We start from the raw sequence: 17,992 nt of genomic DNA, 5'->3' as shown, positions 1-17,992 counted from the left end.
GAAGCTTAGATCCCTGTATCGTTGCCACTTTTCAGTAATTTCTCAAAATAATGCTCAAATACCTTTGAATGTCAGATTCTCCATGTCTTAAGCAGAACTGAAATTATATACTTCATACAGGAAAAATAGCAAAAGTTTAAATCATAACACAAGGGCAGAGTAGAATAAGGAGGGAAAGATATCTTATGGGCCTAGACTTAATGAAGCACTCATTTTCAAAGTTATAGAAATACAAGTTTGACACCCAATACTGAGTAGCTCCTTAAACTCTGTTTCGCTTGGCTTGCTCCACTCTTTTAAATGAAGATAGAGAAGAATACTTATAGAGTGTTAAGTAAGACTTGGGAGGAAAAATCCTAAAGGATGTTAGGAATTCTGGTTCCTACTTAATTAACTCATCCTGGAAAGAGCTATAACAGAAAACTTAACATTACACTAACTTAAAGAATAACTCAAGAAAGTTAACCAGGAGAAGTAATTAGTTCTCTGGTTGTCAAGAGTAATGACTCAAGGAGCTAGCCCTCAGAATGTTCTTTTTTTTTTTTTTTCAAGACAGGGTTTCTCTGTGTAGCCCTGGCTATCCTGGAATTCACTTTGTGGATCAGGCTGGCCTCGAACTCAGAAATCCGCATGCCTCTTCCTCCAAGTGCTGGGATTAAAGGCATGTGCCACCACTGCCCAGCCAGAATGTTCTTACAATGTGTTTTGCTCAAAGTAAAATTTGTTAATATCTAGATCATGTTGAAGTACTGTTTCATTTATAAGTGAATTACAAAGTAAAGTAACTTAAAATTTCCAACTCTGGAACTCTGATTTTAAGTTGTGCATGCGTGTGTGTGCATACAGGTAACCATGCTAATATGTAAACATATATGTGTAAGACCAAGGTCTACCCTAGGATCCTCTATCATTCTTCCATCTTACTCATTTTTTCATTCAACCAAACTCACAGCTCACTGATATGGAGTACTTTCTTCTCTACTCCATGTAATAATTTGAATAGAATTATATAGAAAAGTTTTGTCTTGTATATCAAATTATACTTGAAATATAACCAGGTAAATGGTCTTATGAAGATGGAGTATGAGGAAGAAAATAAATGTAGTAGATTAAATTTGAAAGAGGCACAGTTATACTTGCCTTATGCATTTTGTATCAGTATAATGCCAGATCCACATGATCCCTATGACTAAAGGGCTTTAACTCATTAGTAAAAAGACAGCCATCCCTTTAATTCAATGGAAACACTGAAAACATTCTGAAAAGCTCAGACAACTGCTAGAAAACCTACTATACTATTAAGTTTACTTGTAATGTAAAAGGTTTAAATATAAGCAAGATGATAACCAGATGCTAAGGCAAGAGGAATGGCAACACAATTTGATGATTAAGTTGTTAGGAAAGTTCTCCATTTATAATTATTGCTATGGACATAAACAGATTTTATGCAGCCATAAATGTACATGTACACATTTTATACATAACGGAATTACTAAATTAATTATTTTTTACTTAATTGTAGTGATGTTGTATTTAAATAGTAGTAGTATTAAATATAAATTTTGTATAATTTTTATAAAGAAGACATGCAACAATTAAATTTCTATTTTAATATTTGAATATGTTTATTCTGTTACTAATTTTGGAAGATTACAAAGTAATAGTACTATAATAAAACTCCAATACATCTTTATTAAAAATGTGATGAGCTCTTACTCCTGCTTCTCTACCTTGTCCCCTGCCCCTTTGTCCCGCTTCTCTCCCCATTCCCTTCCCCCATCTCTCCACGTGGTCATGGCCAGCCCCTACTTCTCTACTCTCTCCTCCTCTGCCTTTCTCTGCCTCTGCTACCCTCTTAACTCCCTTCCCCATGCCCTAAATAAACTCTATATCATACTAAGAAAAACAAAAACCAAAAAGGTGATGAAAATACTTTTTCTACAGTAAGTTTTGTCATTTAAGATGGTGCTTTTTTCCTATTGCCTCTATCTCACATGTTGGAATTAAGCAATTTCACATTGAACTGACCATTCAACAAACCTTCCTTCCTTAGTTTTATTTTGTGAACTCAGAGCCATATATAGTTTATGTCCTCTGTATAACTGGGAAGAATGTTTGACAAAATGACTGTACTGTGTGTTTGTGTGTGTATATGTGTGTGCATGCATGCACACATACAAAGACAGATGTGCAAATAGAGACCAGAATTAGGCTTTAGGTATCTTCCTTGATGGTATCCCACTTCATTGAGGCATCTTCTCTTGTTGAACTAGGAAGTTAGAGGTTTAACTAGTCTCCTCCCACTTCAAATCTCAGCTTCCCTGTACCAGGCTTACAAGCAAGCCAACAAACTCACCCAGCTTTTGACCTGGGTCTGAGTATTGAAATTGCTATCCTAAAGCTCACTTGGCAAGAACTTTACCCATTCAAACATTGCTCAGACCTGCTATGATTATTCTTTAGATGAATATTTAGAAGAATTACTATAGAATCAATGATCATTTAAGACTTGCATCAAGCATTGACGTTACTATTGTTTAGTCGACTCAAAGATGAGCCAAGAAAAGGGATGAGTTTTACAAAAACCTGTAAAGTTACATGAAAGTCAATGCATGGTAGAAAGCAAAGCTAGATTTTAGGTTATTTAATAGAAAGTTCTTCAGAGATGCTACATACATAGGTTCATAATGGAAAGGCATGTTGAAGAGGTTTTATGACCCTGCAGGGGAAAAGAATGTTTTAGGAACAACAACAACAACAACCTTTTGAAGCCAACTCCAGGTAACTTCCGAGTATTGTAAGAATTCTCCATTTTGTCTGCTTCTTAAACAACTTAATGTCCTTTAATCTTTGATCTGTAATTTAACTTGCTTCTATGTAAACACTTTTTGGGAAGAGTTAAATGTGCTTTAACAACATTTTCTGCTAAGAAAGGGTTTTGTGTTTGCAACTAAAGGAAATGAAATAGTTTACCTCATTTTTTAAAACTGGAAGTTGGAAATTTGAACCTTCTAATTTTTGCAGGATTTGAATTTATAAAATGTTTCTTTATTGTATTTACTTGGGGAAATGACCACTCTATAAAAGAGTTGGAATGCTTATTTTTGTCAACTGTAAATACTCAGAAAAGTCTTCAGATCCTAATTTGGCTTACAGTAATAACTATTTTAATGACCTCTGATTTTACTATTAGTGTATTCTAAATTACTTTTTATCTGGAATACATTAGCAGAGTACATTCTCATCTATTTGAAATAAAACTGTAAATAGAAATCACACACACACAAACAAACATATATATATATATATATATATATATTTCTTATACTGGACTGAAGTAACTTATATGTAATTATATAAGAAATATACAGCTCTTTGAAATCTTAAAATGACTTTCTGGATTTAGAATCTAGTACACTAGGGGTAGGGTAAAGGTGGTGTAAATATGATAGACTCGCATCAAATTCTTTAGGATTACATAATGCTGTCTTATAAAGACATTGAAGTCAGTTCTGTGTTTGAAAGCTGCAATAAGGCAATATCACTTTTCTCCACCGATTTTCTTTTACTCTCTCACATGTTGTTATATTGTTTAAGATGTAGGATGGAAAAATTTAGTCCACACTAGAGATCATACATTTATGAGTAAAAAATTACTCAATAGTGCAGTAAAACATCATTTGAGACCATATCTCAATGACTGTATTTATCATTATGAATATGTGTTCTTTTAGTGCTATGTTATAAATACAATCATAAAAGGGATTTATAAATCTTGAAGGAGAGGAATCCAATTTATATTTATAAAACAAATCATATTTAATTGTTTTAAATATGAAATTTTCCTATCAGTAATAAATTAAGCAATGCCTCTTCAGAAACCAGTGATGCTGTGGGCTAGTCCTAAGAAGATGTTGGATTAAAAACAAAAGGAGATTCTGAGAAACAACAACCTTTGAGGTCTTTTACCTAGAAAGGAAAATCTAAATGCTAGCACCAAATTCTGTCTTGGTTACAGCTTTCAAGTCTGATAGGAATCGGAGCTCTTCAATTGAAGACCGATTAAAAGTAACAGCGAGGTTAATGAGGAGCTAATCGCTTCTCTTTATAATAACTCATCCTGACACTGAATTGTACATTGCCACATTTTGCTCTGTGGGGTTAGGCCGCTGTGTGGTCAGTATCAGGGGAAGGAGAGGCACACATTGACTCACAGTACGCGATGTCGGAGGAGCTGAAGGGCTGGTGAGGGAAACCATCTCTTGGATCGCTAGTCTGAGCTTTAAGCGGTGCAGAGGGTTGCTGATTCCAATCTCCCTTTGGATTTCAGTATCCGATAAAGCTGACATGATGGCACCACTTTTCACATTGGCTCTGCATGCTGCCACGTACCAAGCAGGCATTCCCAGCCAGAGCTGTTGTATTGGAAAACAAAGAAGACAGAGGTTAGAATAACTGTGACGTGTGTTTGTGATGGTTGAATCTTTGTTACAATTTAATTGGGTGTCAGAATCACCTGTGAAACACGCCTCTGGAAATGTCTGTGGTGAAATTTCCAGAAATGTAAAACTGAGCAAAAAGTAATAAATAATAATAATAATAATAATAATAATAATAATAATGCAGAATGTTGGTATATAAACACAGGAATTTGAGAATGAGTAAAAACCCGAAGGCAAGGTAAACATCAGCATTATCCTTTTCTGCTCCTTCATTGATGGTGCATTGGATCACCTGACTCACAGCCCTACCTTTATACCTATGCCCCTTCTTGCCACCCACCTGTTTTCTATTCCATAAACTACTTGTGTCATCAAAAGCTGAGCCAAAGTAAACCCTTCCTTTCTTTAGTTGCTTTTGTTACTTATTTTTTTCATACCAACCAGGAAACTAATACATCATTTAGTGTCTTTTGCATCCTCCAGGTATTCAAGGTTATCTTGCATATATAAATTTATTTGCTGTCTACAACTCCAAAAGATAAATTTTGTTATTTTTGACTAGAGAGCTAGATACATAAAGACAATGAGTATATGTTCCAAACAACAATCAGGTAGAAATTCAGTCGAAATTGAAACATTATGGTTTTAGTGCTAAACTGGACAGGCATCAAATTTCTCCTACATATAATGAAAAGAACAGCTATCTTTAAATTCCACTGGGTAAGAGGCTTGAACGGTCTTTAATGATTACATTATAATTCTCCCTTTAAATTCTGAGTGCAGAGACAGTTTGTCCATTATGGATTGAAACAGAGTCCCTTATTGCTAGCCTTGCTATTTTGATCAAAGCATAAACCTTAGCCAAACCAAATTTTCTACTTAAGTACTTACACCTGATCCATAAAACTATCTAGATAATATATCCATTTAAGAGGATAATTTATTGTGCAGGAATAGATAAGTAATATAGACATCCTTTCTATATACCTACAAAATAATAAGTCTATAATGGGCAAGAGACAATGAACAGAATCCAACTCTGAATCAATGTGGTTTGGATTGTGGCTAAAATCAAACACAGGATATAAAGATGTAATATAGGAATTGTATAATCCATGCTGAGTTCCAGAAGAGGAGACACATAGGATTAGTCTCATATTGACAAGGACACTTGAGGCGACACGTGATCAGCCACCTTTCTTGGTTCATAAACTCAAACTCTTCAAGATAACTCAGCATCCATACTTTCACTGTTGCTTAATGATTCCATGGATATCTTCTAAGATGCTTAAATCTCCACTTTGGTTAATAGTAAATAGTATTGTCTATCAACTTTCACATGTGTCATCTGTGATGAGACATTATAGAATTCTGATGTACATAATTTATGTGGAAAGCTATAGGCTCCCTTCCAATCTACATTCTTTATAGACTGTGCACACAAGGATGAGGGAAAGAGCCTAAGAGTTATGGATACCCATTCATGGGCTCAGCACGACTGTTCGTGCTTATTCCATTTGTCATTTGAGTCACATTAGGAAATGAATTTGAGCAATTTCTGCACCCAGGAGAGGCTTAATTAGCTCTGGCTACACTGGCTGTCATTTTCTAGCACCTTAGTGTCAGTAAATCTGTTTTATTTTTTTCTGAAGGTTTTGCTCATCCCTTACTAAAATAGTAACCAAATCTTTGTCAAAACATAGCTCATTTTATTGGAATAGTATCTGCAGAAGAAATAACCTTGTTGAGGTGAGATTTCTTAAACTGTTTGTCGAGTAGTAACTTCAGTAATTAATTGCTTTTAATGAATATAACAAAAGGAAAACCGATTTATTTCAGTCAGTCCAAGAAAAAAATATCTAAGAAGCACCTATCTAAGAGAACAGTTTTAAAGCAAAATAAGCTTTAGTTTTCCTTCACTGGCTATTTACTTAGCTCTGAATTTAATATAATAATAACAATAAGTTATTTTATAGCTTATATTTTATAACCCCAGATTATTTCAATGTATGCTATTTCTTAGAGGCTGGACAAACCTCAATGGTTTCCTTTGACATCAGGTATACTAGGGGCTGTGAATGGAGAACTGAATTTAAATGTCAAGCAATACTACTGGTGTGCTCCATGGAGTCAAACCGAGGTCCAACATGCCTTTCCTCGCTGTCAGAATGCTGTCCTCCACTCAAGTCAATTATTGCCCTATTATCTATAAAAATGTATTGTAGAAGAAACACAAAGTGCTGTTCTTGTTATATCAAGTTAAATTTAATTTATTGATTAACAAATCTATTAATAATCATAAAGTAACCTGAATGCTCAAGTGATTTAGACAAAGGATGACCCATAGCTTTCTGCTTATTCAGAGATGTCTAAACTTAGGCAATATATAGCCATTGTAGAAATAAATTATACTCTAAGGAAGACCATATTAGAGAGTTTGTTAGCATTTAGTTCAGTGTGAAAAGAAGTGTTTGTTTGTTTGTTTCTTACTGATGAAAGGTGATGGACAGGTGCTGATATTTCCTCAAAGCCGCCAAAACATGTCAGTAATTATTTCTTCTCCTATTCTAGTACAAATTAAGAAGACCGGATGTGGGTATACTTCTCTTTGCACCATTGCATATCTTCTTCTGTTCCAACACAAAAATAATCAGTCCTATCTCACTGCTGACAAGTCTGTAGACTTCCCTTTATGGGACGTTGTAGGATACTGAAGCCATGATTTCAGAAATCAGTCTTTACCTGTCACTAAACAACCAGAGTACCAGATTGACTTAATTTTTTGCTTACCTCCAGCCATGCAACAACAGTGGGTCCATCCCACTGGGCAAAAGGTAATCCTTTTCTACGAGCTTCTTCAAGAAGTTCATGCCTGAAGCGCAGCAAAGATCAGTAGTTAGGTAATATGGAAAACGTGCCTGTGGTTTTGAAACCACAGTAAGCCCTTGAAAGTGTTTGGTGAGGGGGAGGACACAGAATGGCTGAATTCCTTCTTGCTTTGAGTCATATGGAAATTCCCTTTTGATTTCACTGAGTGAAACATTAATATTTAAAAATAATTTCTCCAACATCAATTCATAAATATTTGAACACTGTTAATCAACTAAGCTGAAGAGAATTATCAGCCAATATCATTTTGTTTTATCTGGAGTACAGGTCACATATTCATATGTAATCATGCATTCTAAGATCTAAATCTAACTCTGTCCTTCTCCATTCCTTACTCTCCTAGTTGTGGAGGCAAAGCTTGTATGTTGAGACATACCACCCATGGTGGTTTTAGTCAGTTTTCATGATGTTTACATTAAACATGACCTCTGAGACAACATTCTATTATAGAAGTCAGCTCCTTCTCTCAATCCTTTTGGAGTTCTGAACAAGAGCTAATGAATTGGATCCTTTGCCTATATAAAAACCTCCACCTAAAGCTTTTGCTGATGCATATTTTAAGTAAACATATATAGCTTTAAAAAAGGATGTTTAGTAAGATAAAAGTGAATAGCAGTGAAGGTTATGCCAAGCCAAGAAGAAATCAAGGATCTCTGGAATTGGGGTACACAGAAAATAAGGCATGCTCTTAAGGCAAAGACAAAACACTACAAAACAGCCCTTGCCATCCATGGGCTACAGTTTAAGTCTTCTAAGTGAAATCTTGGGGACCCCCAAGTTCCCACACTTGCTTCTGCATCTATTTGCTTACCCACTCTCTGATCTCTTGATTTCTCAAGGACAGCTGAAATCCCAGGCCACACTTGAGTACTACACCAATATAAACTGATTTCCTTCACTAGGAAGCAATGCAAAGTGTATAATTCACCAGAGATTTTAATTCATAATTACTACTATTTACTAATGAAAGGCTAATATATTAGTGAAAGTAAATGCTCCTTTCTGATAACTATAACCTTTACATATACATGGATCATTGCCCCCTAAGAATTTAAGATTGATGTCAATGTTCAAAATCAGCTTAAGATAATTAACAACTGAAATAGTAGAATCTATTTGTATGTAATCTCAACCTACTATATCCATTTGGGGACACAGTGAGAAGTATATTCTCTGTACCCCCTTATGCATTCTTAGGTATGCAAAAATAAAAATGTATTATAGTAATTGTTTTATTTTTAATGTATGTCTTTCATGTTAACAAATATACCATGGATTTCATGTATAAACTCTCCCTCCAAAAAGCATGTGTCTAATTCCAATTACTAATAGTTACTTAGTATTGAAGATTCATATATTAAAATATGTGAGAGAATGCCTTTAGGCACAAGATATATTGTGCTTTTCAATAGACGTTTTTTAAAAAATACATGGAGACCTAGTAAGAGACAAAGAAAAAGTTGAAGGTATTAGTAACTTAAAAGACAAGTAAGTTAACTGCTGTTTGAGCCAAGGAGACAGCAAAGGCAAGTTGTGTATAGAAATGATTCTTCAGCTGGAAATGTATTTGGAGACATGGACACTCTATATCTACAGTGGAAAGCATGAGCAGTTTTAAATGTAGCCTTCTGTCCCATCATCTAATTCCCTTGGGCTTCCCAGTGACACCCTGTTAAAATCTGTTTCCAGCAAGTTAGTCTCACTGTGACAGATATATTTATAGAAGTGGGGTGAGGTATCAACTGTCCCATGTTGTGCGCATGCTTCAAGCTGAGACTTGTGCTCAGTGAGGTAAGTATAAATATGGATGTGATTTCCAAGAGAATCCTTGTTAGACACAGCAAATGCATGGAAGTATCCAAATATATACAATGCACAGATAACAGCTTAAACTTTTGGACCCACATTCTGACTAACAGTTTTGCTTTTTAATGACTGCAAATGTTGAACTGAATGCCAGACATCATTTATATTATAATGAGTCTTCAGCTAATTGTGGTTCCATATGTTTTAATTTTCCTTATGTGCATTTTGATATTTTTTTAGTACAAGGACCATGTTTAGATTTTATGTCTGAAGAGTGCAAATATTATTGTGTCTTATCTTCCTTGACTATTTTTTTTTCTCTCAGAGTAGTAGTGGTTCTAGTTGAGTTCAAGACTTTGATCCGGTTTGAGGTCATTGATAAAACTCTAGTCATGATGCTACCTGTGTGCTGAGAAGTTCTATTCTCGTTCATGAATAGAAAACATGGTATGACTGTGTTGAGATGTACAGAACAATCTGGTCCCTAAGAACATTCTTGCTTTTACTTAAATCACTTTCATAACAAATCTTCAGCAGGATAACTCAAAGAAGGAGGCAAAGGTGCCAAATCTACCCCAGATATCCAGTTGCTATGGCTGAATCCAAAGCAATGACTTTAATGTCATGAATTTGAGACTATAAAAGTGACTGACTTGGTTTTACCTGGACTTACACATTGGAAGAATAATGCCACACTACCAATTTAACACAAGGGTTGCATCAGTTATATGTAACTACTTGAACATAGTGACTTGTGAGAAAATCAGTGCTGGAGAAGTAACATGGGCAGTGATAAATGTGATGATATGTTGACAAATACTAAAGAGGCTCACTGGGCACATGGAAGATTAAGTACTCTCATTTCAATGCTGGAAAAATAGTGAATGCCTGAACTCTTCAAAAATACAAATAGATAAATCAGTTTGTCTATTACAAAAATGCAATATTTTTGTATTTGTGTGCAATATTTGTGTATCTTCACAAAAAGCGTTTGAGAGTTAGAAGGATCATCAGTTTATGAGCTCTCCCTGGCTTCTCCCTGGTTACATAATGAGCTTGTCTCAAGAAATCAGTGGCTCAGATTGTAATTCAGTGGTAGAAAACTTGTCTTGCATGTACAAGGTTCTGGTGTGAGTTTTCAGGACCAAAATAAAACAAAACACAAGCAGATTGGAAGCAAGCAGCATTGAAGATGCCTTAACCACTCACAGTTACATATTCCAGAGAGCTTTCTCCCCATAACTGGAATTCAGCCTTCTAAAAATCAGGTTTCAGTTCCAGAGTGAGTGTATGACCATTTCATCCAGAAATACTTCATTTTGCAAACTGCTCCCTTGGTACTTAGGGTAAAAATCATTTTTGTTTTCCGTTCCTTTCTATAGAATTCAGTGTTCAGTCATTCTTTCCCTGAAGGTTCCCTTGCATATCATTGCAGATATGAGCATGAGGCTTAGTTCCCAGATTAAGAGTAGACTTTCAAGTACATGGACTGCTCTTCCTTTCCAGGGAGGTAACATGCACAAACTTGTCAAAAAAAAAAAAAAAAAAAAAAAAAAAAGGCAGTGGACAAGTACAGCCTGAGCTTGTTCTGAATGTGTAAATCTCCCAAGTCACTCTGTAAATTTAAAACTTGGGTTCTCATCTGCAGTAAGGAATGTCCTTATATCCTTTATGGTCCTGGGACCCTTGCTATCCATGACAGATTTCTGTAATGGGATGTGACATGTTAATAAGGCCTAAACTGTGGTGAGCATACTAGGATGTTGAATTTGCATGTCATTATATAGAGAGGCAGAAGGAAGCCTATGTAGCCCAAGTCGGATCTTTAAATGGGAATACAGGCTGGACGCCCTGCAAATTATTATATACAAACTCTCTAGTAAATAGAACAAGAGCTGAGACCAGGAAGACGGACATGTCTGCTCTTCCCAGACACCTTAGTTAAAGTCCCAGCAACAGTTCTCAAACTCCTGAGAACCTGACACCTCTGGCCACTACCCACACCTGCACTCATGTATATATAGCCCCTTGGCCAACACATAATGAAAAAAAAAATCTAAAGAAAAATAAGATCAAGAATATCTGTAATATTTAAATAAAAACCAGGACCCCTCCCATTCCGGATTTCCAACTCCTCATCTAGACTAAATAATGGGCAATGATGTATTTTTAACTGTTTATTTTGTTGTTGCTAAGGGACTATATCCAGATTGAAACATCATCATTCTCTCTTTAAATCACCTCAGCTATGACAGTTGTGGACAGTTTGAGCATATATCAAAGGGATTTTAACCTCTTTTCTGACATTTTTGAGCTATACCTTTACTGTCCTGGACAACAAACATGCCTCCCTGCCTCAGGTCATGAAGATAGTGAACAATGTGCCTGCACTCTCTCTTCCCTTTCATCCCTTTCCTTACTTCCCCTTACTTCTTTCTTTTCCTCCCCTCCACCCATCCTCATCTCTTATTTATTTTGTTATTTCAATTGACTTTATTATTTTTTTTTTATGCTGGGGAACATGGTCCCCATGGTATCACATAGGAATAAATACATAGTCCTAATCTTTTTTTTTTCTCCTTGGTGTGGTGTGTCAAGGCTGTGTGTGTGTGTATGTGTGTGTGTGTGTGTGTGTGTGTGTGTATGTTAGTATTAAACAATATTCTCTACTTCTTTATTTAACATTTTACTGGTTTGAGTACTTTATAAATTGTTTTGCCTTCTCTGTGTGTTTTGTTTTATTTTATGTATTGCTAAGCAAATTAGCTAGGCAGTCAATCATCTGATGTTTATATATTGCAGTATGCTATAATCTGTTTAAAGCGTGCAGAATACAGCTAAATGAATTGCTTATTTCAAAGATCATAGACTTCAATGAGAAACAAACATTAACATAATGACATATTAAACATAAACAAACCAGAGATGTTAGCACATTCTTGTTCTCTTAGCATTTTGACACCTGAGGCTGGGGTTTGAGGCATGCCTGGGCTAATTAATGAATGAGTTTCAATTAAGCCTGGGCTACATAGACCTTTTCTCAAAAATAGTGATAAACAAAATCATCAGGGGCAATTGTTTGTCTGGCCAAGAAGTCATGTCAGAGGTCATCGTCTTGCCTCTAGTCTCTAGGGACATTCCCTTATAAGAGACATAATTTGACCAACAATATTGTTTTTAAATGAGATGAGAATTCATGTTCTCAAAAACCAAGATGCATTTTAAGGAGAATAAACAAAATATATTTCGAGTGAAAGGAGTAGAATTAAAAGTTTGGGTGAGAAAGACAATCAAGGATGGACTATCGTGAGAAATGGGGTGGGGCATATGGAACTGGAGAGTCAAGAGTAGCATTTTCTTACTTTCCTAAAATAAGTTATTTTATAACTCACTATCAGATCAAAGTCTTTAAGCAGAAACATTTATTAAGTTATCACAGAGTTCAAATTCCTGTAATAACTTCACTGACTACTGAATCCTGTTTCCCTACTACTATCAGATTCTATGCTAAATTCTGTCTCTGGTGTGTGTCCTAACATGATATCACCATCCTTTGCATTTTCTTTCCTCTGCCCTTGTGCCTTCCACTCCCTTCAGAAAGGTCTTTACCAATTCTTCTACTCCAACCCTCCTGATTTTATGAATATGGCTGCTCTAAGTAAGTGGGAACATTCTATTGTAGATGAATAAGCCTGGTCTCTTTATGTGCTTGTATCCAGAATATGAGCCAAGCCTCAGCAGCCTTCATATCCCCACTGGTTAAAAGTGCATAGTTGTTCAGTGAATATATATATATATATATTTGAAATTTAAGTTTGCTGTACCATAAAAACAAGCAGGGCAGGCTCTTGGATAAAATATTTAATTATCATAATTTGTTTGTATTTTGATCTACCATATCTAAATTTTAAGGAAATTTAAGAATTTTAAGACTAGAGTTATTTAGAAACTTGGTCCCAAAAGGAAGAGATTTGTTTAAAATCTCCTTTTTTTCTAATGTTATATTAGTAGAAAGATATTCAAATAGGTGGAAACCAGTTACACAGACAGAAAGACAGGCAGATGGATGGACAGATTGATTCTGTTATAATGTATTTACTTTGGTTATCCCATAAACAAATATAACACTACCCTGATTTATGACTCTAAAAAAATATTTGTTAATAAATTTCTTTAACACAGCTGTCTGTGTGAGCAATATATCAAATGGCAAAACCTGCATGATTAGTGTTTGCAATTGCATCTCTGAAAAATGAAATTCAGTATTTCCTCAGGAAGTCATAGACCATGGGGCTGATAATGCATGCTCCCTATATATTTTCGTCAATGTCGACAGGTCTTGCTGTCATTGAAGAGACACTTTATTTTCAGACTATTGTCCAGAGAATTATTTTAGGCCCATCATTTTGTGGAGTGACCGTCTATCTACAACATGGTTCTATCCTCTGTCTCTAACTTATCCACTTCTTTGACCTTCTGTTCAATGCCTGCCAATCTTCCCTCATGATTTGTACTGCATCTTCCTTTGGTTTTGGTTTTTACTGGCACCATGCCTTTTATCTCAGCCTATAATTGGCCTTTCTCCCACTAGGCTTGAATCTTCTAGTGCCATGAAAAAAAAATCTGCCTAGGAGAAAGAAATTTTTAACAGAATACATGAGAGTTTGGTTGGTCTCTAAAATGAGATTGTCTGGGTTTGATTCTCATGCCTCTAACTTTAGTCTAGATATTCACATGCATATTTTTTTCTGGTTATAGCCCAGTCTCTTCATTGTATAGTGAAGCTGAACTGTATCTATCTCAAAGGACTGAAAGTTTCATGAGAGTAAATGTAAAAACTGACATGGTTCACAGAAAGGAAAAAGGCAATACATTCTTCTTGTTACTAATAATTGCCTAAGGTAGTATGATTAGTCTATGTGAGAAAGACTATGTTTTTTGCCTTAATTAGCCTTTAAACCATTTTCCTATCTTTGAGCCAGAGTTAAACTTCCTTTTATGAAACTACTTTATGCATTGCCACCTCTGCTTAATAGAGGGGAACATTTCTAGTACTGTCAACTGTTTTTCTCTCTGTTTAAATTACCAGGATTTCTTTGGTGCAAATTAATACTTTACATCATTTTCGATCACAACTCAAACTCATCCTTCAGCTATATCTCATATTTTATCCTTCCTATTAATGATTGAAGAATTCCTCCCAAACAAATTCATTATTTTATGCGTAAACACAATGTGAATAAATCCTAGGTACTTTACTGATTGATTTGGGAATATAAAAATGTATTATGTTAGGAGTTTATCTAGCATTTTCTCTCATTACAAGTGTGTAACTCCATATTCTTGCAAGGCATTCCACAGCTGTTTGGAAGAACAAAGGTTTTAGGCGTAGATGAATTAATCACTGCATGTCACAAGATAAGAGATAACATTCATACTTCATTAACTACATGTGAGGCCATTTCGAGCTTAAGTGCTAATGAACATATATATGGTCATACAAATGGACTTACAGTAACTCTACAGTAACTCACTATGGTATGTATTGACACACATGAACATAGGAATAGATGCTACTTAGTATCAGAGCACTGGAGAAGAAAAGCTAAAACTTAAACCCCAACAATCTGGCCACAAAATCTGAAACTTAAAAAAAAAAAACAACTAAATGATAAGAGTAATTGCATTTTCCTTGTTGTAGTAAAAACAGATTCTATCTATCCCAGCTTTCCTTTCCTGTGGCTCATAAATGTATGTGACTAAGCGGTCTTTCTGTCCCTACTGTTTGTTATACATGGTGATTCTTATTTGTGTACAGCACCATGGGACAACTGCTTTACATTGTCATTCCTACTGAGTTCTGTGTCTTGCCCAGAAGATGATGGAAATAGCTAGTAGAACAAAAATGGAATCTGTGAACTTGCTATTACAATGATTACCTGTGTTACTGTCATCTCCTAGTTGAAAGGTATGTCTTGAGCTTATGGTACAGTGTACTTCATTGAAAGTATAAGAGATAAGTGCATGACCTGAGAAAATTTTCAAATGATTCAAGAATTTAACCATCAGTTCTTAATGTTGTGTCAGTGGCTATGTCTTCCAAAAATGTGTTAGTAGGAAGTGTTCCTAGAATTCATAGAGTTATTCATTGTAAAAATCTATTAGAATCCAACAAACAAGGTAAGATCTAACCTTCCCACAGGTAAGCTGAAGAGTGGGCATACTATATATAACCAAAAAGCCACAGCCCTAAAATACAAATGTTTGGGAGGCTGAAGTCGGAAGATTATCAGTTTGATGTCAGCCTGAACTTCATAGGTATTGAGGGTACAATTTATTACTCTATTATGAAGGAATTCGTACTTCTTGATCAAGTCTATACTGATAGACTTGATAGCATACTAAAATCTGAAACTAGTTGGATTTCCTGTATGCAAATGTGAATAATGTATGGTGCCACCTAAACTGTGAAACATCTGCAAGCTGATAATGCATATCATAATTAACATAATTATTCTGAATAGAAATACATCAAAAATCCCAATCAGGTGCCTCAGAACACTGATTACTTAAACATATAGTTAGCTTCATAAATGTAAGTTTCAAATTTGACATTAACAATGTTGATTGATTTTTAAAGTACAGCATACAAGGAAGTTATGTATGGGAAGGAGTATGCAGCTATCAGGACACTGGGTACTCTCATACCAAGCTTTGAATTTATCCATATTTAAACTGTTTTTTTTTTTTTTTAAATTCTAGAAACTCTGGGACATAGGAACTAGTTTCAGAGAAGAAATTTAATTTATTTGTGACTGTGAGTTGGGATTTACATAATTTTCTCCCTCAATTTATTTGAATGTAATCACTTCAAAACTATTAAAAAGAAGTAAACACATACACTGACTGTGTTTAAGGAATACAACTAGCCATGCTGCTTTTAAAAACTGTAGGGGCTTGGATTATTTTCCATTAAATGATGTCATCTTTATTTGATGCTGAGGTCTGAAGTCTCTACTCACTTCCTGATAGCCCTTGAGGATTTACTGGAAGTAAATTTACCATTGTAAATGCTTTAAAAATGTTTTGCATATTTTGCCTAACTTTTACTTTAATACTGTTTGTTTATGAATACCCTAATTTTATTTCTAAGAATAAGATTTTTTTTTTTTAAATCTTACCAAAGTTTGGAGAAAAAAACATTTTGAAGTTAAAATATAATTCCACCATTTTTCTGTCTGCCTTTCCTTCCTCCAATCTCTCTTGTGCTCCTCCTTGGCTTCTCTAAAAATGTGATAGCTTTCTTTTCTTTAACTGTTGTTACACAGATCCTTACTCCCCAACCAGTAATGTCTGATTCCTAAACGTGGTTTAATATTCTAAATATATACATAAAACCTGTTCAGGCTAGATAATGTTATATGCTCAGTCCATATACAGATACACACTCCACCATATACATATATGTATATATGTATATATGTATATATATATATATATATATATATATATATACACACACACACATATATTCACACATATTTACACACAAATACACATACACACACACACACTCACATATGATTTCCAGATGACCATTTACTATTGGATAAACAGTTGACATCTTCTACCCTAGAGAAGAATATTCTCCTCTTCTCAGCATTCATTAGTTGCCTATCATTCTTTGTCTAGCAATGAGGACTTGTGTGACTTTTCCTTCCCATGAGAGAGGGGTTTTAAGTTTGAAACTGTTATTTGAGAAACATGTTTGGATTCACTAAAAAAAAAATAACCATTAAAGTAATAAACATTTGGAAAGGCACAGATTTGGCTAAAATCTAATGTTACCTTAGCCATCATAAATACTTTGCTGAGGAAATGTAACACTTAACCTGTTCTAGCTAAGTAAGTTCTGAAAATGGACAAATGAGTTTCTCTCCTGAATATAACATTGAATAAGTAAACCACATGCCCAAGGAAAGTGCATTTTCAGACATGCAGTACAGAGGGGCAAAGCTCATCTTGAAAGTGCGACATCAGGTTTATAGAGCTCCATTCACTCCCAAAGCCAGACACAACTTGAGAGCTAGTGGAATAAAGTCTGCAGGGTCGCTTTGCATGCATCCCATAGAAATAAGCACTAACAGTGTCTGAAAGGCCAGAACAATTCAAATGTAAATATTTCTCTGAACCAATGATCCCTTTTTTGTTTTCTGTGTATAAATGAGTGCACATCATGAATTTCATTTTAGGTCAGAGGCAGTGCAGTTTGTGTTACAACTGAAAAGAGAAATACTAAAGATAAAACAAAACAAAAGATGGTGCTGAAAATCAACACGTTCAGCAGTCGTTGTGAGTCAACTTACCCTGATATGCTTTTCATGAGATGGGGAAGGATGGGTGGAAAAGAAAAGCACACAAATGTTAATGGATACATTTCAATCCAAAGAAAGCCATGGAATAAAACAACAGCATCATTTTAGATGTGAGAAATCTCATGGGAGAACAACATGGTGCCTTAGAAATTATCTCAGTAGTGGTAGTACTGTTTTTATTCCACCATGATTCAATGTCAAGAAGGCTAGTTAAGCTGAAGGTGGGTCTGGCAGTTGACCAATAAGACTCTTATTTAGTATGAGCCACTCTGAAACATGCAGGGCCAAATTTCTCAGCCTCTAGTACATTCCAGGAGAAAAGCAAAGAACATTCTTTACTTATGGCCACATTGGTGTCATGTTATAAATAGGGAAATTGCCTTACCGAACAGCCTACAGTCTTTCAAGGACACTGTAAAATCTCAAGACAAACTGCAAAGCAGACAGCCATACCTCAAGTGGAAAGCATTAATCTGAGGA

The 17,992-nt window shown here is 35.1% G+C and overlaps 1 protein-coding gene across 37 annotated transcripts in view; it reads right to left on the bottom strand.

The window, feature by feature from the left end:
- The window catches only part of Ppfia2 (PTPRF interacting protein alpha 2), a 446,664-nt gene that overhangs the window by 28,673 nt on the left and 399,999 nt on the right, over positions 1-17,992 (bottom strand). For 20 of the 37 annotated variants that reach the window (XM_031348822.1, XM_031348824.1, XM_031348823.1 and 17 more), the window contains 2 exons: positions 7,233-7,314; positions 4,215-4,415 (listed from right to left, as the gene is read on the bottom strand). In XM_031348822.1, coding sequence (XP_031204682.1) covers positions 4,215-4,415; positions 7,233-7,314 — 283 coding nt within the window. Of the gene's footprint in view, positions 1-4,214; positions 4,416-7,232; positions 7,315-17,503; positions 17,513-17,992 lie in introns of all 37 variants that reach the window. The other 17 variants (XM_031348819.1, XM_031348811.1, XM_031348816.1 and 14 more) reach the window with 1 other exon arrangement.

This window comes from Mastomys coucha, unplaced genomic scaffold, assembly GCF_008632895.1.
Source record: "Mastomys coucha isolate ucsf_1 unplaced genomic scaffold, UCSF_Mcou_1 pScaffold4, whole genome shotgun sequence".
Taxonomy (NCBI): domain Eukaryota; kingdom Metazoa; phylum Chordata; class Mammalia; order Rodentia; family Muridae; genus Mastomys; species Mastomys coucha.
The sequence above is the reverse complement of the archived record's forward strand: the minus strand, read 5'-3'. Positions and strand labels throughout refer to the sequence as shown.